The 27,462-nt window shown below is 38.7% G+C and overlaps 1 protein-coding gene across 2 annotated transcripts in view; it reads right to left on the bottom strand.

The window, feature by feature from the left end:
* The window catches only part of MYCBP2 (MYC binding protein 2), a 178,281-nt gene that overhangs the window by 47,338 nt on the left and 103,481 nt on the right, over positions 1-27,462 (bottom strand). Inside the window, exons 51-56 of one of the 2 annotated variants that reach the window (XM_089511145.1) lie at positions 24,797-24,937; positions 18,215-18,289; positions 17,060-17,284; positions 16,093-16,225; positions 14,714-14,839; positions 6,100-6,261 (exon numbers count right to left, since the gene is read on the bottom strand). In XM_089511145.1, the coding sequence (XP_089367271.1) occupies positions 6,100-6,261; positions 14,714-14,839; positions 16,093-16,225; positions 17,060-17,284; positions 18,215-18,289; positions 24,797-24,937 (862 nt within the window). Of the gene's footprint in view, positions 1-6,099; positions 6,286-14,713; positions 14,840-16,092; positions 16,226-17,059; positions 17,285-18,214; positions 18,290-24,796; positions 24,938-27,462 lie in introns of both variants that reach the window. The other variant, XM_089511144.1, reaches the window with a different exon arrangement.

A 27,462-nucleotide genomic window follows, 5' to 3' on the forward strand; every position in this document is an offset into this window, starting at 1 on the left:
ATGAAAAAAATAACTAAAGAAGGTGAGCAAATTTAGAAATTTTGATCCAACTGTGTGATAACACTTCTCATTCCCATCAAAATATGCTCTTAACATTGCAGGTCAGAAAGGTCCTTACATGATTCTCAGCAGGGGTAGCATGTAAATTATTAGGAGTACAGTTGTCTGACCTTTTCATTTAAACAACCAGGCAGTCCATGACTATGTCAACAGACCAACAATTCTAATATAACTAACAATTTGGGCTATTACGGGAGTCATCAATGGCTCAAATGTGCTCATGAACACTTGGTATTCCACAAAATTGCCTGCCAAAACAGCCATGGGAGTCACATCTGACTGGTAAATAACAGACCTGTTTCATGTATTTCATTTCAATTTCATTTCAATACAAAACAATTATATAAACAATGCATTTTAAAAGTGTGATTTTCATGATACGAGGAACTTAATTTGCTGTACATTGAGGGTTATTGTAGAATGACATCAACCAGTTGTTTGAGAAGAAAGCTGGTGCAGCAGCACAGGACAGATTTCCTTGTGATGAGAATGCAGATATATAGTTTGCCTTCATAATGTACATTGATAAATACAAAGGCACAGCACAATAAAACTAACTGGATCCAGGACTACAATCCTGCTCTCTGCCTTAGAAGAGGGGATCATTCTTTCACAAACTTTCCTTTCACAGAATGACCACAGGGACATCTCCTTTGTCATGGAGGTTGCATTACTACCCTCAGACCCCAGCTCAAAGCCATCACTACACTGCAGTCATCACCACTTTGTCACAGATAAAAGTTTCTTCAGTGGAAAAGGCTTAATTCAGTTTGGGGACAAAAGCTACCGGAAGTCAAAATCCTATTTAAAATTTATTGAGCTGTAGATGCAACTTACATCTGGTATTTGGTTTCCAGACCTGCTTTTGGTGCTGCTGTCCACTGCCTGTTTGTCCAGAGTTGTCTGAACATTCCCTCTTCACAGCTCTGTATGGTGCTAGTTGTTTTTGTTCTACCTGTCAAAGACCTGATCTAAGACCTCTTAGATTTATCTGACCACATCCATGGAACTTCCCCTGTGCTGATTCCCCTGTCTAGGGCCCAAAGTATACTAGATTCTTTCTTTAGGATGGTATGCTGTCTCAAAATGAATATAAACAGATTCCTATAGCTGGCAATACAATTGATATTCCACATATTCACAAAGAGCAGCCACATTGCACCAATGCCTGCATTTTAGCTTACCCCAGCTAAAGACTTGCAGTTCTAAATTCAATGTGTAAGTTGCTTCTGGCTGTCTCTTCCCCAATCTTTGCTGGGTATAACATTCCAAAGATTGGCGACAAATTCCAGGCCATTAAGAACCTTTTAATGCTATTACTGTTGTTGCAATATTGATCACACATCAGTATCTAGGTACAAAAAACTGTAGTGACAAGCTCTATTGCAGTAAAAGGCAATATTGTGAACATGAAATAGTCGGAAGTGGATGACAGTGAAATGAACCTGCATTTAGTCCTGGCAAATAATAATATTAAGCTACTTAGAAACTCTATATTGGAGGAATGAGAGCTTCAGAACGAAGTTTTCCTAAGGAGTAGATGAAAAGAGGCCTCATGAACTCCCATGATAATGGCTCTGGAACAATCTGGATAGGAAAAGCACCCAGAGTTCTGTGACAGCTGGATGATTAAGCTCAGTGTAGCACAAGCTTCCTAAGGTAAGACCCGACATCAGATAGGAGTCCAATATAATAGGCTGGTACCCTAGGAGTGGGAACTCTCAACACTGTCAATGCCAGTTTGGGCTGCTTAGAACTGTGTTCAATGGCATCTGGAGGGCTGCACAATTGTCACCACAATTGCTGTTGCTCATGACACAGTAAAATTGTTACTTTAAAGATATCGTAGAAATCCTGCCTTTTTGACAAAACCTAACAGTCTACTTTTACTTCAGTCCCGTAAGTCACTTCTGCTTTGATTCAACCAAAGTTATCTTGAAATTATTATAGTAGAATTTCTGTGAGGAGTGTTCTGTACATAAAAATATGTTTTTAAAGTAGTGTCCTCAGATAAAACAGAATACATTAATCCAGCACTACACCAAAAACTAAAGATCTAGTAAAAGATGAAGTGCACATTACTACAACCGAAAAAGATCTTTTACATTTCATTGAAGTTTTTGAAGAAAAATGTCTGACAACTAATAGCATATTCAATATGAATAAGAGCCATGGATACCATTAAAGAAGAAGAACATGTAGATTTTTTTCCCTTAAGTATCTATCATTTTGAAGCTGTACTGCTTTTCTCAGACTGCTCAAACCTTGTTATGTGAGACTGAGGAGAGAGATGGAAACAATTATTTTCAGAAAGGGAGCCAAAAAATAACAATGTTAGGAGGAAAATAAGTGAAACCTTCTCTGACAAGTCTTGGTGCACAGCAAAATTAATTGGTTAATCTTGTCTTAGACAGGCAAAGTGAAGAAGTGGTATGATATGCCAGTTTAATACTGGTGCACAGATCAATGAGATCTATGAAAAAGAAAGCTGCCTCCTTTGGATGGCTGCCACAATTGATACTAGATTCTGCAGACTGGAAGAACTGATGTTAATGAAGGAGCCAAGCTGATTGAAATCAAGGACCATTTTTTAAAATCTTGTCTCATTTTGGCATATGAAGGTCTATAATTTTCCACATTGGTTGACCAGCTTTGGATACTTATAAAATAATTTTCAGTTTGGGTAGATTCCTTGACACTAAGAACCAGGAAAAACTCTGTAAGGGAAAACCTCAACTCTAAGTCCTTAGCCCTTGTGGTTCACTTCAGTAGCTACCTGCTGATTGTAATTTTCCACAAATAAATGTAGTCTCCTCCTTTCCACTACACCTGACTCTGGGGAAGACTGGTTAGCCTTACTTGACTGAATGCCAATCCTGATCAACTTCTAGTGATCACTAGAGAGGCACAAAAAAGCAATCAAATACAAGAAGGCAAGGGGGGGGGAGCAAAATCCTATAAATGGAACGACATTGAGATCTCCTGAATTGCTCCTCAGGTGGCTTCTCCTCCATCCATCTTCACTGATGTGTTTATCATCTGACACCTCAGCCAGATGGGCAGCTATACTGGATCCTGGTGATACTGTCAAGAATACATTCTCTTCTCTGAGTTTCTAGCATCTTGTAATCAATTATTTAGCAACCTGAAACGTAGGACTATTCATGTGAAACATTTGATGTTTCTCTTGTTTTATTTCATACTGAGTCTTGGTAACAAGGATACTTTCTTTTAATTTAATTTGTATGTGTTCATAAAGTTCTGGAGATCTCTGTACATTAGATGCTCTAATTCGTTAACTGGACCCATTTTAGCTGCCATGGTTGTTAGTGTAAAAGCAGCCTTCTTATTTGCCTCACACAGTTGCATGCTTATTTGCCTTGCACATTTACAACATTCTTTAGTGTTTATACCTTGATTTGGGCAGTCTCAGATCTGGTATTAGTGATGTTATACTGATATGGATATTTAGATTTAGCTATACATTTGGTCATACTTCATTATTCATAAAGAGTTACTTCCCTTCATTTGCATATAACTTTTCCTTTCCTTAACTTCATTCTGTGTATTATTCTAGAAACTGCAGTGATATTAAATCCACTCATTACCTTTAGGCTATTGTTTCTGTTTAAGATTTATAGCCAAGAGGATGCTGGCTTAGCTCCTAAAGGTGTCCTGTGTACATCTGGATTCCCCATGCCCCATGCGTACAATACTGTGGTGGTAGGAGTCTTACTTTAAAGGGCAGAGTTACCTGCCTATATTTATAAATTGCTGGGTTGTGACAGACACTGCAGATAGTTTGAAGTCAATTAAGATGTCTGCCATCCATAAAATATCAACATGATTTGATTGAAAGCAGTACTGATGTTAATTTAGGGGAGAAACAGACTGGCATAAAAAGCCAGCTTCCAGATGTCTTGGGGTCGCGGTATACAAACGACACACACCCCCAACACGTCCAGAAGCTGGCTTCACGCTGGGCAGCCACCTACAAAACGCTGGCTTCCGGGCGCTCCAGTGGCATGGCGTTTATACGCCGCATGCTGCCAGAGTGCCTTAAATCCAGCTTCCCCGTGCGGTGGGGCGGAAAAGCTATTTGCTGCTCCTTTTTCGGCCAGAAAAAAGGTGCGTTGGGGCTGCAGCATGTGGTTCCTGTGCCACCAATCAGGGGCGGCCTGTTTTGCTCCACAGTGAAACAATCCAAATGTCTTTCATAAATGGAGCCAAGCAAACATCTGGAAGTTCATGTCTATGTCTCATGATTTTCAGGTCATTAAAACCTATTAAGGTTTGACGTATTCCTGAGATTATATATTTTATATATATTCTTACTGATAGCAACAGACAGCATGACAAAATCCACCTCTGGAGGAAAAGAAGATTCTAACTTTTGAAGCAAAGGATAGATTTAAGACAAACTGTCTGATATTAATCAGTCAATTTATTCTTAATGGACTACTCAAAAAAGGTCTAACTGAATGTAGTCATCTTCCTTTTGCTTTTAAACTAACTTTTAAAACCTTAAATCCATTCTTAGCCAAAACGTGGTGTGTCCTAGACCTAAGAAGTTGTCAATTACCTTATCTACCCCACTGGAAGTAATAGGTTCTACCTGTGGCTTTTTACCTTTTCTATAGAAGAACTGAAAGAAGGTGCCCCCTTCATGTATTCTGGTAAAGCCAAGGTACAGTGAAAGCATCAACACTGTCAGTTGGAATCCTTTACTTTTGCGACTTCTTTCCCTCCAGTTGTCACACTTCCAAATTTATTTTGATCCCTGAAGTTCTTTGCTACCTCACACAGGTGGACATGCTCTCTTTGAGTATTAAGTCAAGCCTGACTGGATGCTGGGCCAGTTAGAATGGATTTAGGTCCTTTGCTGTTTGTACCTTGATATGCTTAAGGGTCTTGGAATCAGAGATCAACACTACAGAAGAGGAGGCTGTTTCTGTATTACTCACCCAAAGCAGATGACACAAGGTTAGTTCCACCAAATTCTGCATGTCCTTGGTCTTCATAGGGAAGGCAGATGTGATTCCCTTCAGGCATCTCAAAACCAGGTATAGACACAGGTGAATAAGGTGAGATGAAGAATGCTCACAAACCTGTGTGGGCTATTTACAGACAGTGCCATAGCTGAGTTGAGGTCTTCATTCCTGTAGTCATGGTTTTCTTTTGTCAACTTCACTGGGGAAGAGTGGCTAGAAAGCTTGGCATCTGCCAGTGCTCTTCCAGTTGAAAGGAAGAAAGCACCAACAAGTGCTAGTATATCCAGCTCACAGGGTAGGTTAACAGTTTTTTGTTTGTTTTTGTTTTTAAACAGGCATAAATAAAGCCTAATAGACATAACATTCATTCTGGATCAACCATTTAGATCCCTCTCTAGGCAAAGAGAAAAATAAAACTGGACAATGTAGTTGGGTCATTACAGTGACTCATCTGATAAGCTATGTGAAACAAACTGACAACAGCTGAAGGAATTGGGATTCCAGAACTACAATCAGCACCACATAATTCTACAATACTTTTCAAGTAAATGGGGGGGGGGGGGGGGGGGAGATCTCACGGAGATTTATTTTGTTGTTGGTGAAGTTTCCAAGTATATTGTTTGTAGAGAAATTAAGAAAAAATGGAACTGAAATAGTCATCATTGGCTTTGTCATTAAAATTAGATTCTAAAACAAAGAACTAGTATAACTGCAATAGGCTTGTGCACTACAGCTGAAGCTGTACCCATGCACATTTTAAATTTCTTTAAATTTGAAACCCTTAAACTGAATTAATACCCCCCAAAATTCTTAAAATCCCTGTTTAAATGTATTTTGTACACTACAGAACAGGCACAAGGTCAGTGCAGCGGTCCTTGCTAATTGTGGAAAGACTGAAGTTTGCTTCAATGCCATGGAAAGCCAACATAAAAGAACAGAAGACAGAAGGTGCAATGATGATTAGCAGCTGATAAGAAACTAAGTTTGTTAAAGCAATGACAAAGGTTCAGAAATGGACGGATCAGGCAGGAAAGGCTGACAGACTTACTCTGAAGCTGTGGCTGAGGTTGCTGGAAGGAAAGGGACTGTCCAAACACAAATGGGCTGTGGACTAGGGAAGAGGGAGGTTTTGCAGCTTGATCAAAGATGGAAGGAGCTGGGAGACTAGGCCGTGACTGAATGGAATTCAGTATGGCACTCAGTTGGTCACCTGCAGTGGGCAAAACAGTCAAAACTACAACCTGTTACTTTTCCAAAAAATGCTACGTGAAGTTCATTTGATAAAATGGATAAAGCTTGGCCTTGTCTGCGATCTTGTAACTAAATATTACTCCATATAACAAGACACAGTATATAAAGTGATGTAACAACTGAGAACTAATTTGGTAGAGCCAGGAGCAGTTCAACCAAAAAGTTGTGAAAAGGAAGAAGAGAAAGGGATGGCTAAATGTGCAAGTGATTCATCAAACATTTTTTAAAATTTTTCCTTCTTAGTAGCTTCCTTTTGAAAACCATGTTCTTAAAAAAGGAACTCTCATATGACTAGATGGGGAACAATGTCTTGACACCCAGGAGTAAAGAAACAGCAAAAAAATAATAATATTTTTTTACAAAAAGGTTTATGGGAATTGTTAAAATCAATTTCCCTTCAGAATACTAAGCCAAAGACTGCATGTGATTTGTGTATATGATTAAAGATAATGGTTAAGGAAGCACCACAGCTAGACAGTAAGTTCAACCAGCATATTAGTTTTCAGTAATTCTCATGCTTTTCTTCTCAGAAAACAATATTTAAGCATGCACTGTTTTTGAAATGTGCACATTTCAACTTTAAAGACTGAAATATTTTAACAAAAATGTTATGATCCTTGGCTAAATGGATCTCAAAAAGATTTTCCCTCCTCTTTTACTAACGTTAACCAAAACACTAATTTGTGTAAATAGATCTAGTTGACTATATGGCTATGATCCCAAAAGCTGTATATTTAAACAGTAACATTTATCTGTTTAATTTTCAGTTCTCAAAAGGTGGTCTGAGGGCAGTTTTTCAGTGCTGGAAATATCCCCTTCTGTCAGGCAACTAAAATTATCTGACTTTTCAAGACTTTGGGATATGAATGGTTCCTACACTGATTTGTGATTTGTCTGGCTGCACTGAATTGTTTTATAACTCATGGTATTTAATTGTTTTAATGACTGCCTGACTTTTTGTATTCTGTTGTTTTAAGTCATTTTAGTTTCTTAATCTATTACTATTAGTGAAATTGACTTTTTTTATAAAGGAAAGGTAGATTATATTAAAAGTTTTAAATAAATCCTCCTGGTTACACAAAAAAAAAAAGTCCACAGAAAGGATAAATCCTGCTCCCCCAGGTGGAATTCTGCCCTTAGTGCAGAATAATGAAGTTGCTAAACATTTGGCCATTAGGAAAACAACAAAATGAAATCATAGAGTAACATGGTGATATTCCAGCAATGTGTTATCCACCTTTCCACATGATTATTCACATACTCAAAGCGAAAACACACTAGCCAGATGGGTAAACCCATGGCAAGCTCTGAGGAAAAATATTAACAGCAAGTCAAAATTTCCCTCTTTCCTTTAAATAGTCGTAAGGGTAGCCTTTCATTTCTAGAAAGTTCATGCAGTTTATGGCCACACCTTAAGCCATACATGTTACACTCCCAAATAGTGTATCTGCATACTAATGAAGGGTTGCTAGTGAAAGATTTTATGAATGCTCATGCATAAATTTACCTAGAACATCAACCACAAAAGACTGCTGAAATGACTGCCAGGAACAGAGACCAGCATAGTGTAACTCTTAGAGCATTTAACTGCGACTCTGGAGATCAAGGTTTTAATCCCCACTCAGCCATGGAAACCCACTGGGTGACTCTGAGCAAGTCACACCTTCTCAACCTCAACCCTCTGAACAAACCTTGCCAAGAAAACCTTGTGATAGATTCACTTTAGGATTGCCACAGATTGGAAATGACTTGAAGGTACACAACAACAGGGAGACACAAAGAGGGCACAAAAGTATGGGAGAAACAAATCTGAAAATGTGCCTGTTTATTAGGGTAGGTTAAGTGCAGCAGTAAGGAATCAATTTTACTACTATAGGTAATAAAGGATTAGATCTCCTAAATGCTGTAGTGGCACAAAAATAAACAGGCACTGTGATTTTATGTCACCTGTGTTCTGATATGATTTCCTCACAGTGTGCCAACAATTTACTTAAGGAACTTTAGTGAATTGTTAGATGTTTGAAACTGAACTGCTGTCTGAGCCACTAGAATTCTGTGGCTTTGCATATCACTTCAACTAAGATAAGAAGCAGTCACAAAGAGAATCTCACTAGCTGAACTCCAAATCAAGTAAACACAACTTTGGAATTTCTTTACAAATCCAATTTGTGTCCTTCTTTTTCCTCTAACTGGAAAGACCTGAGACAGAAAGTTACCACTATCACTTTGTGTATTCTAAGAATAAGGAATTTAATTTAAGACATGAAGACTTGATTAGTGCTTTATCAAAATTATGAGGGGAAAAGCAGGCTAAAGCAGGCCCTGGTGGCGCAGTGGTTAAATGCCTGTACTGCAGCCATTCACTCAAGACCGCAAGGTTGCGAGTTCAAGACCAGCAAAAGGGCCCAAGCTCGACTCAGGCTTGCATCCTTCCGAGGTCGCTAAAATGAGTACCCAGACTGTTGGGGGCAAATTAGCTTACTTGCTAATTAGCTTACTTGCTGTTCACCGCTATGATCTTTGGAATAGCGGTATATAAATAAAACATATTATTATTATTATTATTATTAAAGTTCTGAAAGGACAGAACCCAGCTGTTTTTTCAGAAGACATAAGCATGACTGGTAGTCAAAGATCTACTTTTTTTCTGGAGCTGCTATTTTGGAAGTGAAATCACTTGGCCAGTTATGGGGAATCACTTGTTCGTATTTGTTCCTACTCTTCAACTATAATACAGCCAGGCACATCATATCCATGGATTCTGCATCCATGGATTCAAACATCCATGTCCTGAAAATATAAATTCCAAAAAGCAAACCCTGATTTTTCCATTTTAGACAAGGGACACAGTTTTACTAACCCATTGTATATAATGAGACTTGAACATCCACAAATTTTAGTATCCATGAGGCGTCCTGGAACCAAACCCCAGGGGATACCAAGGACCCACACTGTACAGATTTTTATTCAGATGGCCCACCTTATCCTCGGATTCCTTATCCTTAGATTCAACCATTCGTAACTTGAAAATATTTTTAAAAAATATAAATTCCAAAAAGCAAACCTTGATTTTGCCATTTTATATAAGGGACACCATTTTACTACCTCACTGAATATAATAGGACTTGAATATCCACAGATTCTGGTACACCCAGGGGGTCCTGGAACCAAACTCCAGCGGATACTATGGGCAACCTGTAATATTAATTTAAGACCTTAAAACTACACTCCAGAAAGGGCCAATCACATTCCCTTAGCCTCAGAGGAAGGCAAAGGCAAACCCCTTCTGAACAAATCTTGCCAAGAAAAGCCCCGGTAGGGTTGCCTTAGGGTTGCCATAAGTCAAAAATGACATGAAGGCACACAACAGTAACAGTATTTTGGAGTAATTCTGAGAGGTAATACGACCTTCCATAAAAGTGTTCCCAAAAATTGTTACTTCATTGGTGACAAGAGCCTAATGAGACAATATACTCCTATTCTACAAAAGGAGCCTAGAAAGATTTCCAAAGTCAAAATTATTTCTGTAGTGTATCACTGATACGATTATAATAGTATACAGTTAAATGTATCTTATTCCTCATGAGCTTTCTTCTTAGTGCTTCTTATGAAAATATGCACCCATAAGGCTCCTTGTGACATAAGTAAGGACTTTATCTCAAACCCTACAAATGGCATGCTGCTGCACCTACTTTAAAGTAAATTTATTTCAAAGTAGGCATAATAATATGCCCATTGAAATGGTATGGTTAAATTGCTTTGTATCTCTTGTTGCTGCACTCTTCTTTGCAAACATTCAGGAAGAATGAAACATGAAGAAACTAAAGCAATAAAACATGCAACATCAAAGGTGCTCCAATGCAAAGCAAAAAGCTAAAAAAGGGTTTCCAAGAATCATGAATTATATAATTGTTGACATGAAAGTGACGCTGACATTTCTACCAATAAAAACAAACTTTAACTCTTTGCCTGTTACTGTATAGAGAAAACAAAAAGACATTGAAATGCAGAGGTTATGTTGAAAGAAGTTCATGGTTCATGACTGTTCCTTAAAGACAAAACACTGAAGTTGAAGCAATACCTGGCTAACACAACATTTCTTTGCAGTCATCAATATTATAGTTGTAATAAATATGCTCCAAACAAAGTTAAGTTCATAGTTTTTTGTGGGTTTTTCAGGCTATGTGGCCATGCTCTAGAAACTCTTCTGGCCAAAAGGGCTTGAAATGACCTGCTCTACAGATACAAGAGTTTTAATTTTAAAAAAAACAACAACTATGGATACCAGCCATGAAAGCCTTTGACTTCACGAAGTTAAGTTCATCTTCACCCTGGAATTAATGGGACTTAAGCAATGCTTTCTTTGGATATACAGTGCGCCCGCTTCATATGCAGGTGCACCATACGCGGCTTTCACTTTATGTGGAAGCTGCATTGCAATGAAATTGATGGGGTGCGCACCTATGGCATGCACACCCTGTGCTGCTATGAGCACAAGCCCCATTCAATTTGTGGAATTTGCCATACGTGGGGGGGAGGGTCCAGAACGGATCCCCCACGTAAGGAGAGGCTTCACTGTACAATATATACTCGACTATAACTCGATCTCATGTATAAGTGCTGGGCAGGTTTTGGGGGCAAAATTAGGGATATGACCCATCGATAAGTCAAGGGTAGAATATAGGGTCTCAGCACCCTTCCTCACCCTCTACAGTCTGGTTGTCCCCTTGGGAGATAGCTGGGCTGGGGAGAAGCTTGAGTGGTGAGTGGCCATCATTCTTCCTCTCTGCAGGCCAGGTGTGACCTTGGACAAGGCTTCGGGGGCGAGCGCTTGCCCTGCCTTCTTGTCCACACTCTGGCTGTCTCCTGAGGGGCAGCCAGGCAAGGTTTGAGGGGTGAGAACTTGCCCTCCATCCTCCCCCCCACCCTGACTGTCTCCTGTGGGGAAACCAGGGTGGGGATGAGGCTTGGATGTGTGTGACTGTTTGCCCTCCATCCTCCTCCCCAGCCTGACTGTCTCCCATGGGGCAACCAGGCTGAGGATGAGGCTGGGGTGGTGGTGGTCAGTGCTCGTGTTCCATCCTCCTCCCTACCCTGCCTGTCCTCCGTGGGGCAGCCAGTCTGGGGATGAGTCTTGAGGGGTGAGTGCTTGCCATGCCTCCTCCTCCGCAGCCCGTCTGTCCTTCGAGAGATGTCCAGACAGGGGAAGAGAGTACTACTGTATTTACCTGTGTAAAGTGGGCCCTTCTTATTTGCAGACTTGCCATGCACAGATTTGAGCATCTGCAGATGGCAAGCTCATGGGGGGAGGGGCAGAGGAGGAGGAATGAGCAGTGCGGCGCGAGGCAGGAGGAAGAGGAGGAGGAGGAGGAAGGCACAGCGTGGCACAATGAAGCACATGGACGAAGAGGAGGAAGGCGAGGTGAGAAGAAGAGAAGAAGGAAGGCACAGCGCAACACGAGGCGAGGAAGAGGAGGAAGGCACAGTGCAACACAAGATGGGAGGAGAAGGAAGGCAAGGCATGAGGAAGAGGAGAAGGAAGAGGATGATTCTATGATTCTATGAAGCAGTGGCGGGGAAGAGGTAGAGGAGACGGGAGGAGAAAGATGCAGCGGGGGAGAGGAGGAGGAAGCTCCTCCTAAGTGCCATTGTCTGCAATGGAAGTGCAGCCACGTGACCACACAACCACATTGAAGTAAATGAGACTTGAGCATCTGCAGATTTTGGTATCCACGGGGGGATCTAGAACAGATCCCCCGCAGATACCAAGGGCCCACTGTATACATCAACTATTTTGGGGGTCAATTTTTTTTTGAGGGGGGATTCAACTTATATATGAATATATACGGTGTTTGGTACTTATTTTCCAAAACAAAACAAAAATCCTAAACAAATACTTTGTTCTTAATTCTGTGCTGTTCTCTTTGTTCCACTGCAAGAAGTAGAGTCACAGACTCACAAAACCATAGAGTGGGAGGGGCCCCATGGGCTATCAGGTCCAAACCCATGTCCAGTGCAGGATCTTCAGCTAGAGCATCCCCAGCAGAAGTAATTCTTCTCACACTGGATGTACTAACCTCACTTATCACATCCATTATTAATAAGATCCAGAATCAAAAACAATTGAAAAGTTTGAGGTTGCAAAGCAGTTCTACAGAGAGATACAGAGTGATACATATGAAAGTCTCAATAAAGTCGAGCCAAAACACACTGTAGAAATAATCCAGTTTGAGACTGCTTTAACTACCCTTGTTCAATGCTAGTGAGTGCTGGAAACCATAGTTTGTTGTGGCACTAGAGCTCTCTGACAAAGAAGGCTAAATGTCTCACAAAACTACAGTTTCCAGAATTCCCTAGCATTGATCCATGGCAGTTAAGTGGTCTCAAACTGGATTATTTCTGCAGTTTGTTTTGGCCCAATATTAGGAAAATAAATGATGAGGACTACAGCTTTTGACTGGTGAGACATATTTTATGGTAGATTTAAATGAAGGACATGATTCCAGAAAAAGAAAACAAGTATTAAAATTAACTGACACTGAAATTTTAATTTACCATATATACTCGTGTATAAGTCAACCTCATGCATAAGTCGAGGGCAGTTTTGGGGGCCAAAATCATGGATTTGATATGACCTGTGGATAAGTCAAGAGTCAAACACTGGGGCATGTTACAAAAGATCTAAAGGGGGAAGCAAAGTACTACTTCCCTCCCTAATGCTCCCTCTCTGGACCTCTCCCAAGGGTCACAGTCTCAGCATGGAAAATGGGGAAACAAATCTTGGAGCACACACACACACACACACACACACACACACAATCTCCCTCTCCCTTTACCACCAGGTTTTTCAAGGTTCATGGCTTGCAAAATGGGGTACAAACTTCTCTCTCTCTCTTCCCTTCACCCCCAGGATTTCCAAGGCTCATGGCTTGCAAACTGGGGTACAGACCTCTCTCTCTCTCTCTCTCTCTCTCTCTTCCCCTCAGCATACTCTTTCTCCCTCCCTTGCCTCACCAGCTGTTTGTTAGCTCTGGCTATGAAGGAAGACTGAGGGATAAGGATCACAAGAGAGACAGGAGAGCATGCGGGGACTCAAACAAGGAAACAAACTCTCTCTCTCGTCTCAGCAGCTGTTTGTTAGCTCTGGCTATGAAGGAAGACTGAGGGATAAGGATCACAAGAGAGACAGGAGAGCATCCTTCAAACAAGGAAACAAACTCTCTCTCGTCTCAGCAGCTGTTTGTTAGCTCTGGCTATGAAGGAAGGCTGAGGGATAACACGCACACAGAAACACACACACACACACAGAGGGGAGCGTGCGGGGATTCAAACAGGGAGGCAAACTCCCCCCCCCCCCTCTCCCATCTTTCTTGTCTCACCAGCTGTTTGTTAGCTTCGGCTGCAAGGGAAGGCTGAGGAATAAGACAGAGAGAGAGAGAGAGAGAGAGAGAGGAGCGTGCACCGAGGATCAAGTGGAGAGCTCTTTAAAGATCCCTGGATATGAAAGAAGGGTGGGCACTTCTTTTAGGAACTTTATAAGCAGTATTAACTTATTGCCCCGTATATAAGTTGACCCATGATTTTGGAGTCCATTTGGGGGAATAAATTTCTTGACTTATAGTCAAGTATATACAGTAGTTTAGAAGTGTTAATAATACCAGTACCAGTAATATATATTCAAACAACTCTACTTTTTGCTGAAAACCTTTTGACAGGTCAATCCTGTCTTTAAAACTCTACTTGTACTATACTGGTCTTGTTTACCAGAATTCTTATAGGATGAAGCACACTTGTGCTATACAGTGATGGGGGGGGGGGGGACAGAGGAAATTGTGACTAGAATGTAAATCAACTGAATGTAATTCAATTACCTATGTGGCTTCTCAAAAGCTATCAGTGTGGATACTGAATGTTTGTAATCTACTTTACACTATACAAAAGGAGGAGGAGGAAGGCGCGGCGTGGCACAATGAAGCACAAGGAAGTTCATAATGTAAGGGAAGTTGTAGAAAGAAGCACTCTTATATAAAGACACATAAGTCACAAATATTCCAAATTGTAAAACAGTTCTTCAAAATTAGTTTTCTAGCCATAAAAGTAGAAATATTATAATCAAGAATGTTTGGTTGAACAAAGGATGATTTCCCATGATTTTACTGTTACACCTTGTCCAATAACCAACATCACAATTGTGTTATACCTCTGCTGCCTCATATAACATTTTAGGGTAATATGTTATTTTACAACTAAAGCTACTTTACAGCATCAGTTCCTTATTTAAAAAAAAAATCACAGAAAAAAACTGTCTCAGATTTTTTTTGAAGTGCATATCCTGATACAAGAAATACTACAGTAGAAAACAGACTCAATAATCAAAGTGGCAGAAAGACAATATTTGCCGCAAAACATACCTTTGTTATTGCCAATGCCATAATCAAATCCTTGTCCATTACTGCACACTGTTCCCTTATTGAAAGTCTGCAGTGAGAAAGGGCTTGGTGGAGGAGTCTGTCCATTTTGATCTAGAATAATTTGTTCTATAAAAACAAAGGAACATGCCTTTAATTTAATTGATCATGACTTCAAAAGAGGGATTGTATGAAATTATGAGGCTAGTGGAAATGTACTGATGAAGAGATGATGGTACAATAACTAACTCCAGAGAAGTCTTGCACTGAAAAGAACGTGAGTGTTCTAAATTAAAGTGAGACTGTAGTGCTTTCAGGCACATAAAAAGGAGTTACAACAAGAAACGAGAAAGGGAGAATGATAATTCCACACACTTAGTTGTTGCTTTGTGAAAAGTGATGGTTCTGAAGAAGAGAGTCTCTTAGGCATTTGAGAGGGAGCTTGTCACAAAAGCCAAGACACTGGAAAATCCCAGTTCTGGCTTGTGTGGAGAACTTTCACACACAGATGGTCTACTGCTCAGAATAATCACTTTTCATACAATATATACAAGATAGCAACAGAAGATTGTATGCTCTCCACCTTTCATCAGGTTTTAATGCCCCCCCCCCCCGGCCCAATTCCTGAATAGGGCTAATGTCAAAAAGTGTGAAGAGGTTTCATGCACAAAATGAGCCTTTAAGGCTCCATTCTCAGTGACCTATGCATTGATAGTGAATGTCTAAGGAAGAGAACCTAGAATATAATTGATCCTGAACCCTGTGTGATAAGAATGCCAGTTTTTATAAAGTGTACTTGTGTGGATCTTTCCATCTCAGACATTCATTTGGGGAAAGAGTGAGAGTAAAGCTACACAACTTTGAAAGCAGAGCCAGCATCTTTGGTCCATTGTCCCCTTCTTTGCATTGACCACCCATCATGCTGTTAATGTGTTTAAGGGCTCTGTGGTGCTACACATAATTGATATAAACTGTTAAAACTATTATGAGTTATTTAATGCTGAATTCATAACATGTGAAGAACAGCTTAGGAATACACTTTGCATTCTAACTGCTTATAACTTTGTCATTTCATTAAAAAAAACATTTTATGGAGTATACATCTGCCCTCATCCTCAGATTTTTGCCTAATCCTAATTTAACATGGGAAGATCCACCCAGGCAGTACTGTATGGCTACAGCTCGGGTAAAAAAATAGCCATATTCTGAAACAGTCTCAACTCTGTAAAATAAAGGCCTTCCAATAACATAAAATTAAGCCTGTTCTCATTTACATTTTTCCTTATGAAATTATTTACAGCTAAGCTTGATATTGCTTGTATGCTTAAGGTAGTTTTAAAGCACTTAGAACAGACAGTTTCATAATAATTAAGAGGACTTGCCATCTTCATGCCGCAGATACTGATTTCCACCTCTGTCTCTGGCCAAGGACCATGCTTCGCCTTCATCACTTTCACAAAACTCTACCATGCTGTTCTTATCCATTTGCACCCATGTCCCTTCAGAGTTAGTCACCTGGTACATACACACACACACACATATATACAAAAGGCACATGTAATTTACTTTGCAAATGAGATATCAGTGAGATGCAGAAAAATGTTTCCACATGTGAAAATGCGCCTCTTTCCTGTCATGGAAAGGCAAGAGACATTCTTCATGTTAAGATCCAAAGAATAAGGTAGAATAAAAATCATGTGCATTCACAGGAAATTTAAGATCATTAGTATTTTCAGCATGTTAGATCGAATGATGTTCAGAAGAAAAGAATGACCAGATCAACCAAAAAGCTCCCAATTTGCTACACAGATGAAAGCAAGGTTGGATTTACTGATTTACTGAAGCCTGAAACAGAGAAAGTCTGAAAATTGGTGCTATGTATTCAATATTCACAAAGTTGCTATTATGTTTATAGGCTGTTTGAAAAATAGCATGACACACTACATCCTCAATCCCACTGTGACAGAAGAGCACCAGCTCATGATCACTGCATGCATCAGTTGAATCAAAGCCAAAAATAAGGTAATTTTTAATCTCTGCTTTATCCCTCAAAGTAATTCATCAGGAAACTTCAAAATACACAGTTAAAACATTTTACTCTGATGAATCAACAATATTCTGAAATCACGTGGACAGTAAATATCCAAATAACACCGGTTGATAAAATATATGATTAAGGCAACAGTGATTTGCATCAGTTTACAACATACACCAACCTCCAGAAAGTTAACGATTAGCAACCCAGGGTGGAAAAGCAAACGTTGAGTAGGACAGCTGCTTTTCTTACGATTGCTACTATTATAAGCCAGTATCTATGAAGATAAGAACTGAAGCTACAAGGATCCATACCTCGCCTACTGCCTTGACTTTGTTTCCCAGAACTAACATTCCAATTGGGATACCTCTAAGGTTGGGACAGCTTCTGACGTTGTGACCTGAGGGGCCAGTCTTCACTACCTTATACACTCCAGGCCCACCACGAAGGAATGGCATATCTGGCTCCTGCATTACCGCTTCCTGAGGGCAGTGTGAGTTTAGGTCTTTGAAAAAGTCATCTGCATTAGATCTAGACTCCTGAAAAATTTGAACAAAAGACCAAAACAAAACAAAAATCCCATTAATAATCCCTTTTTGTAATTTTGACCTAATTCCCACCCACCCCTTTGTTAAACCTGCAGCAACTATAGCCTTGAACTCTAAAAATGTCAACATTTATTGCACTGTAGATTTCCTTATAGACACTGAACTATTCCTGAACACAAAGAATGTAAAACATTTGCTATATGAATGTTTATTAAAAGAAAAAAGACACATTGGAAACACAAACATTTGGGAGCATCACACAGGCAGTTCTCCATCTACCATTTTAAAAGATTATGATACAAACACAAGAAAAAGATGACTATGACCTAGTAAAACCATTCATGCAGGACAGCGCAAGATGGAAGGGGAAACATAAGGTATACACGTGACTATAGTGAAGTGGTACAGCATCAATTTATCTTAGAATAACACATCAAAACCACGTACTTCCTGCACAAGGTTATATGAACAGAAACTGTTGACAGACAAAGAGACCTGGGGGTTTTAATGTAGTGTATGCAAAGCTGTGTTTCAACAAACACAGGACAGGTGCTCCTCAGAAGACTACTAGGGACTTCTCAGGATCAGTCAAGTATGGACAAATCTGTCTAAAGGACCATTCTTCCATCACTACCAGTCCCCCCCTGCAGTGTGCAGCGGCAGAAAACTGTTGGGTTACATTCTGGGTGTGCTCTCAGTCGCTACAGGAGGATAACCAGATCAAAGGACAATTAAACGAACTATGAGTAGTGGGATATACTTGAACCTTTCCTGTAACGCAAAAAGATTCCTCAGGATTTATAAATCTGGAAGGAGTTTTCCAAAAGTTGAAATTTTCAAAATCACCCACTGAAATGAACAGAGGATCTCATACTCCAAAATGCCAAAAAGTTACTGATCCTGATAGTTAAGAAAACTCACCTGAGAGGGAAAAGGTTTGGAAGTCCATGCAAATAAGTCCAAATCCCTGACTCCTTGGCTAGCATTAAAGATACTCTATGTAAAGTTTAAGATAGACAAATATCAACAAAGAATTGGAACATTCATACATCAGTAAAACAAAACAGATCAATTTAAAACAAATATTTGGTTATCTGCATCCTTGTAACAATGCTCATTTCTCTTTACAAAGAAAAGGTAGCCACTGTTTTCCATGAGGGGAAAATTTGTTGAAGACAAAACAGTTTATACTGAAAGCGCTAACTGATGTAGTGTGTCATGCCATTCAGAAATAGAAAGTTTACATATATAATATATATATTAGAACTTAACACATTTTGTGAAAGGTAATTCCCATCCTCCTATCTGAATGGGAATGCCAGTCCTATCACAAGCCAGATTTGTTTTATGAAAGACAGTCTGCCACTTTGTGAAGATTTTTTGCTGGGGTGTGAGAGGAGTGAAAAAAGATATTGAATGGGGATATTCAGCCACCTATTTGTAACTTGTGACGTTTAACTGCAGCTAGCACACCATGCTTAAAGAGAACTTTCAAAAACACTTAATGTAATGTCTCAACCACATTAAGCAAATACCATGTACATATCAAAAAGTGTACTCTAAAATTCTCATGTGTATTTACCACATGTCCTCTTTTTATTAAAATATGTTAATTTCTGAAGTTCTGAAACCAACTGCTACATTATCAAATGGAGAAAAACTAATTTTTAATCAATGAAAACTAAAATGTCTAGGCACTTTCCACTTTGTACAAACAGTAGTCCTGGAAATTAGAAACTACCCTGCTTACAGAAGGGCCTAATTAACCTATGGCAGACCTGCACACTTCCACAACTTCCATTTACAAAAGCACCTTGTAGCTTATTTTTAAAGTATCAGAACCCATTGCAAACCTGTAGCTCAGTACTCTAATCCCAAATGTATACAGTGAAATGTATGAGAGAAAATTAAATTATTCTGCACAGTCACTTTGCTTAATTTTCTTTCAGATGATCTAGAGCTGAGCATTAGCACTGAACACAATTTCTAGCTTGTATAAAGCCACGGAAGCATTAATGCTTAATTTAGAAAAAAAGAAGTTGTTTAATGTTAAGATATGCTGTTCCCCAATGTTATTTTTGGATGAATGAAGCTAAACAAATGGAAAATGTATACAATGTTTAATAATGAATAATTAAAATGCTTGTTTTTGTTTTTTTAAGTAAAGATTAGAGCATCTTAGCCAAAACTGATACCACCTTCAGGCAATACACTCTTCTTTCTATGTATGTACGTATATACGTATAATCTTTACAACCTTAGCCAGCTCAGTTATCAAAATAGGTTTCTGCAAAAAGTCTAAGTGTTCAGCACATCCATTTAGGAAAGATCCATCTATCCATGGACTACATTCCATGCCTGTGCTGAGCCTCACACCCTCATTAAAGCTGATTTTGAAGGTCAGATGATCCTCTGGAGCAGGAAAAAACAACACAAAATTGCCAAACTCACTTCCAAACAGAAGTGACTTCTAGTCACACATGGGGTTATTTTGAACCTGGCCTTCAATTTATAATATATCCAGTGCTCATACACAAATCAGGTGGCTGATGACCTTTTTGTTCAAGTGGGACCATGAAATATCAATTTTGTACACATCAAAAATGAATCTTATAAAATAAACTGTATCGAAATCTGAACCAGCAGACTAAATAGCAAAAAGGAATTAAGAGGTTATATTGCAGACTTTCCACACATAAAACATTCTATGCAATTTTCCACAGTGCTCTCTCAGACATATACATTTATTATTCTTGTGATAAACGAATTATGGAAAAAGCAATGAAAATGTAATTAGTAGGTTAAGAGGCAAGTGACAGTTGTGCAATATTCAAAGTGAATGAGATCCTTGGATACAGGAAATGATGATGGTGGTAAAAGAATTATTTGTGTGAATAGTGGAGCTAATTTTTTCCTAACAGATCATCTTCTCTCTGCCACTTTTAAATAAAGTTTCAAATTTGGAATTGTCTCTGTTCAATGTTTACCTGCAATTTTAAACTTTCTAATGCAATGTCTTAGCAAAAACAAAGACACTGTAAACATTTTAATAATGTCTGACTTCAACAGAACATCACTAAAGTATGTGCTTTTCTTTTAAAGTTTGCATAATGGCAACTTACTAAACATTTCTTTAGATTGTCATCATGTTTCAACAATAATTTGTGTATCACCTAACACGCCCTAAAAACAAACTACAAAAAGTGATTTCTAGAATCAATAGTCTGAAGTGTTAAAAAACCTTTTTTTTTTTGCCTTCTGTGTTTTATCTTGAGCCCATTTTTTACAACAAATGAGTTTAGGTTTTTTATACTTGTAATTGAACACTTTTTGCTTGGCATTTGAGTTTGTTAAGGAGAAGCCTCAAATCAGGAAGAGCTCTGATGTTTCAACTCTTTCAGGAATGGGATAACATTTACACCATATCTAATTTCATGTGCCATATCCCTGATCAGAAGAATGGACCATTTCTGCTCAAGTCTCAGGGATAGAAGATGTAATGAGCAATGTGGGGGAACTAGGCACAACACTTACAAATTTGATAATTCTCCCTGTAGGAACAGGCTAAACATAAAATATTTCTACATTTTTAAAGGTAAAAATAAAAATCTAAAATGTTCAAAGGCCATTCAAGCAAGGAAACCAGTAAAAAAGTAAGTTTTTGTACGTACAGTATGTATAAAACAATATTTCTAAAATGTCATTCCTCCCCCTTTTTTTAACTGTTCACTACTTGAATTTCTAGAAATCAGTCTTGTAGCAAACCATTAAATAATATATTGTCAAATCCAACTTTCAGATTTGCGAACAATGATGTAAGAGTTCTTAAATAAAAAAATTCTTAATGGAAACTGATCTCTCTCAAAAGGAAACAGAAAAAAAGTTTTAAGTTCTCATGTTGTCAGTGTTACTCATGGCCCCTGAACAGTTTAAAGCATTAAAACATTTTAAAATGCATTTTAAAAAGTTTATTTAAAAGCCTGATGAAACAAGTAAGCAATCAACAACAAACTAATAATAATAGTACTGCTGGACACTGAGTATCAGTACCCTTCAAGAAGTAAAAAGAGCAAGAGACAGATGGACTATCCCTGTTGACCCCAAAGCCTGAGGGAAAAATGAACATGCAGGCATGCAGTCAAGAAGCACACATGCAGCCCTAGACCTAGTAGCTGGGTGTCTGCTTAATTCAGTGAAGACTGTTGTCCATGAGAAATCCAAACCTGGTGTGGAAGGCTTTACAACCGCCTTTACGTTGGGGTAATCAATGTGTGACATGAGTGAGTGGTGTCACTCTGCAGCCTAAGCACACATCATAACCTAAGAACATTCCCAGATGCAGCCCTGGTTGCTTTAACTGGCAGTTCCATTCCGCCAGCTGCGGATGTCTGCTGTTCATCAAGTGCCTTTCATAATGCTAAAATACACATACACACACCACTACAGTAGACATCTGTTTAACCATTCCTAACTGGTGGTTTTATGCCCTATGAGTCAAAACTGGCCGTCAGGTTGGCTCATTCTGTAGGGTGTTAGGAAGGGGCACCTTGCCTCTTCTGAAAGGAGATGTGTGAGAGATTTTTTCATGTGGCTCAGTTGCTTTGCTCCTCCTTCACCTTTGCCCCTCAGAGGTTCTTGCTGGATCAATTTAACAACTTTCCTGCCTCCCCTACACAAAGCAAATGAATGAATGACAAAGACACACAGTGTTCAAATGGCAATCAAGGAACATGAGAGACACTGCAGACTGGGCCAGCCAGTAAAAGCAGCAGTCACAGAACATGTTATAAACCAATCTGGGCATAAAATGCTATTTGAAAACACTGAAATTCTGGACTATGCCAACAACTATCAGGTCTGAATGCACAGGGAAGCCATTGAAATCCACAAACGCCTGGACAACTTCGACAGGAAAGAAGAAACCCTGAAAGTAAACAAAGCTTGGCTACCAATCCTGAAAAACACCAAAACCAAGACTTAGCAAATGCAAATGTACATCGCCCAAGGTCAGGGGGTTTCCCAGCTGACAATGGATCACTAATTAAATAGACACCCTGAGGCCTTGCCATCCACCAACAGACCAATACATTGTTTAACATGTAAATCACTTCCTCTCAACCAAGGGTCACACAATATATAAACCCCACTCACTTCCATGTTAGCATTCTCTGAAGATGCCAGGCGAAACATCAGGAATAAATTCTTCTAGAACATAACCACATCACCCGAAAACCCACAAAAAACTATGTATGCCGACTGTGAAAGCCTTCAACTTCACAAAGCCACGATGATTCAGGCACCAGCTGGAAGAACACTCCTTCATCTGGCAGTTGAGTCCAGGCAATTGCTTTACAATTTTTTATCTTTTAGGGAGCCCTGATGGCACAGTGGTTAAATGCCTGTACTGCAGCCACTCACTCAAAACCATAAGGTTGCGGAGTTCAATCCCAGCTAAGGGGGCTCAAGCTCGACTCAGGCTTGCATCCTTCTCAGGTCGCTAAAATAAGTACCCAGATTGTTGGGGGCAATTAGCTTACAGTTGTAAGCCGCTTAGACACTGTTAGTTCAGCATGAAACAGTATATAAATGAAGCTGTTTGTTTTTTTTGGGGGGGGGTTGTTTTGTTTTGACTTGTGGAAGGGTTTGGGGGAGGGCTCTTCCAGGTTCTACACCTATTTAATTTGCAATTTGTATGGCACTACTTTTCTATGGTAATGGGAGTGTGTGCAGCTGTGAGGCAGGAGACTATGCTGATAGCCCCAATGCTGCCAGCATCCAACCAACCATTGTGCTAAAAAACAACCTGAAGAACATACACATAGAATTTAAAGATAAATAAAAAAATAGATTTGCACTATTCAGTCTAATTGGCTGAGAGCCAGAAGAACTCTGGACTGAAGCCAGGGACACTGTATCTTCAGTCAAAAAGAGAAGACTCAATAGATGACCGAAGAAACTCTTCAAGCAGATAGGATGCAAAGTTAAAGGGTACAGAAATAGGGTCAGAACCTATTGACATGGGCACAGGGACAAAGAGAACTACTACAATAATCAATGCAGAGACATAGAAGATTATAACAAAAAAGGAAGAACAAGAAATCTCTTCTACAAGATCAGGGAAATCAGAGGGAAATTTAAATGAAGAGTGGGGATGCTAGGCAACCAGCAGGGAAACACGTTACATGACCAGGTATAAACAAAATGTCAATGGAAACAAGATACTGGCTCATCTGTGCACACTACCAACGATCACACTTGCTTGTATTTTTAGGGTTATGTCCAGAACAGGAAGCCTGGCTTATCACCCCTCTAAAAAACAGATTGATTATTAAGGAACCATCAGGACTGATTATGAGAAAATTCCTTATTAGCAAAATAGAAAAAATGTGATACATTTAACTTTCCTTGAATAATATCAGAAATTCCTGGAATGTTATTGAAAGTTACTCTGATTCATGACTGACTTAATGTCAGAATTCGAGCACAGAAAATTTAGAAGTAACTGTGATACATCATGATGACCTGTTTTACTGCCTTTCGCCAGTGGAAAGCAAAAGAAACGTCAAAGCCCTTCTGTCAGCATCCTATCCATTAATGTGTTTTCTAATTTTAAATATTTTTTTTGTTCAATGCATAAGTGTTAATGAAATGGCATATTCCTATTGCCATAGACAACAGTGTTTTGTAAAACCTACTGACAGCTCTACAGTTAACTTACGGAATGTCAACACGTGGAAAAACATCAGCTAACTCAGAGGGTAATAACAGAAGTTTCTACATGACAGAATGGGGTCTGTTATTCTTATTTTTAGTATTTGTTTCGAAAATGCAGTTTTTCAGAGCCCTGGAAGATCAAAACTATTCAGTCCCATCCTGTATCCAAAACCCAAGTAATTTCAGCATGTTGTTCATGCTACAGTTCACAGCCATGGATATTATTTTAAACAGAGGCTGGATGGCCATCTGTCTGGGGTGCCATGATTGTGAGTTCCTACATCAGAGGGGGTTTGGACTGCATGGTCCTTGCGGTCTCTTCCAACTCTAATTCTGTGAACCCAGAGTTTGAAGTCAGGGGATTTGTTAGCCTTTTTGGTCCTGGCTTAGCTATTTATCTCCTCTTCAGGAAAAAAAAAATATTTCCAAGGGCTTTCATTCTTTCTACATTTTATTAAAAGGCATAAAATTGTTTAATTGAAATCATTTCCCTTATACAGCAAATGGAATAGATCAGTGATGGCTCACCTATGGCACACATGCCAGAGGTGGCACTCAGAGCCATCTCTGTGGGTACAAATGCTGTCACCCTAGCACAGAGTTTGCCAGAGTTTCTTACTAGACAGCCAGAGGGACGGGGCACTTTGCAATATATAAGTGGGGTCTGGGTTGCAGTTTAGGCACTCGGTCTGTAAAAGGTTCACCATCACTGGAATAGATAGATGAATGGATCAGTTGCGATAGCCTTTAAAATATTTATATTATTCTACAAAGTTGTATTTTACTTACATCAATAGGGACCAAAAGACTCTTGCCAAGATGCTGGTTAAATGAAAGGCACCAGGCTTCAGTATAGCCATTCATATTAGGAACATATTTTCTTATTGTCTCATCATTCAGTCGTAGCCATACACCATCATCATTATGAATCTATGAAGAAAGAAAGAACACAACTCAGGTTGCTTATGTCAGAAATGATGAAAAAAAGTGTATATATGACTTTTTAAGAAGTGTATAAATGGCTTTTGAAATTACAAGCAGACAATGAACCTGTAAAAAATGTACATGATAACATGGGCCCAAAATGTTGGGCAAAACATTCAAATGTTTTGAGGAAACATGTGATACGCCAAACTGTGACCCTGTCTAACCCGAGGGGACCTTGAAACTGTGGTACATGCTCTGGTAATATCTCGGTTAGATTTCTGTAATGTGCTCTACATGGGGCTACCCTTGTACCAAGTCCAGAAGCTTCAGTTAGTACAAAATATGACAGCCAGATTGGTCACCGGTTTATCTAGGTTTGACCATATAACACCTATCTTGAAAGATCTTCATTGGCTTCCCATTCGCTGCCGGGCACAATACAAGGTGTTGGTTATTACCTTTAAAGCCCTATATGGCTTGGGCCCAGGTTACTTGCGGGACTGCATCTCCCTATATAATCAAACCCACACCCTCAAAACATCAGGAAAGAATTTGATGGAAACAGCGTCTACTAAATATGTGTCAACCTTGCAAAGGGCCTTTACTACAACGGCTCTGAGATTGTGGAACAGCCTCCCAGAGGAGATTTGCTTGATAACCTCCCTGGAGTCATTCAGAAAAGCAGTTAAAAGGAACTTTTCTGTCAAGCATATCCCCCCGATATGACATTATCAAGAATTTTCTGCTGCCTTATGTCTGCTGAATTTATTAATTGTTTAATTGCTGATGTTTTTAATAAATTAATGGTTTTAATGGTTTATATGTGTATGAATTGTATTGTATGTTTTGTATAATTTCAAATTTTTATTATTATTATGTGGTCTAAAATATAAAATTTACTTTGAGAAGTAATTAAAAAGGAAACTTATATAAGATGGCACTTAACCTCAAATAAGCTATTGAAAATGTCTAAGAATGTTTCAAAGCAATGTTGGGGATATAAAGACAAGCGGGCTCCTTCTTTTACATGGGGCTGACTTGTTGGAAGGTGAATAATTATTGTCTAAGATTTATATGTTAATCCCCCAAAAATTTAAAGCTAGATTTTGTAATATTACCAGAAGTGCTTTGTTGGGAATTCTGAATAAAGAACTGGATAGCAAACATTGACCACTTCTTCAATATATAACAGCAGCAGCAAAAATACTGTTTGCTGAAACTTGGAAACAGACTGAAGCACCAGCACCAGAAAAATCAATTATTAAAGTTGCTAAGTTAGTCCAAATGGTTAAAATCAATGTGGATTCTAAAGGATAAGCCAATTGAAGGTTTTTTGGGAGGAAGATTGAAAATTGTTTATGGACTTTTTGAACAATGAAAAATCAAAAATGTAGTAATCTGGTTATGGTTATTAATTTTTGTAGGATTACAGTATTTAGTTGAATTTGTAGTGGTGGAATAATAAATTTATTTTTATTTGTTTTTCATTTCATTACAGTTCATTACAGAGCCCTATTGTTTTTGTTTTCTTTTTCTAGTTATGTTTTTGTTTTCTTTTTCTTCCATTTATTTTTGTATCTTTGGTTTCTTTATTTTCTTTATGTATTTTCTGAATATATATCATTTTGATTTTGACTGTATACCAGATTGTTAGCGTTAAATATCAATAAATAAATAAATTGCAAAGAAGAAGAAGAAGAGGAGGAGGAGAAGGAAGGAGAAGAAATGGTGAAGGACTGGGTTAAGCATAATAGAGCTGTGTGGGAATTCAACATTTGGGCAATTTTTTAACATGAAAATTTAAAGTAGATGAAAATAATTGATACAATAAGAAGAACTCTGCTGAACGTTTACTATCTTAATCTTAGCTATCTACAGCAGCAATGTAACATTGTCATACAGAACACTTTTCTGGAAAAGAATTGGAGACACTATGAAAACCATTTTTTTTTACTTCACATATATAAAAATTGATTGTTATGGTCAGGGGAAAGAATGCATGGAATTGCAAAGATTAAGTAAACTACCAGAAACCAAATATAGATCATGTTTATAGTACATGATTTGCAAATTATAAATGGAGCAGGTTGACTTATAAACAGGACACAAATGTTGTATGAAGAGAAATGTTTAAATTGACTGTAAATTTGTTTTTTTCAAAAGCTGACTTCATATAAAATTGACATAAAACCGTTCATTTCTGAATAATCAACAGACTCTTTAAACTGTTGACAGCTACTTGGTTTCACAAAAAAGCAGTCTTGCAAGACTGCTTTTTTGTGAAACCAAGTAGCATGAATTTAAAGCAACACAGAAAGCCAAATGGCTGATTAATAACACAGAGTGAGACATTTATCTCCATCTACCTAAATACTATGCATATGATCTAAAGATCTTACACATCATTGGGTTTACAAGTTTCCCTTTGAACCACAGGTTCCCATTTGTTTTTGAAACCATTCTGTTTCAAAGACTATGACCTGGGACAGTTCGTGTCCAAAGCTCATTGGCCATACTTGAGACATGTA

The sequence above is a fragment of the Sceloporus occidentalis genome, unplaced genomic scaffold (assembly GCF_023333645.1).
Source record: "Sceloporus occidentalis isolate IW3139 unplaced genomic scaffold, rSceOcc1.0.p SCAF_2, whole genome shotgun sequence".
Lineage (NCBI taxonomy): Eukaryota > Metazoa > Chordata > Lepidosauria > Squamata > Phrynosomatidae > Sceloporus > Sceloporus occidentalis.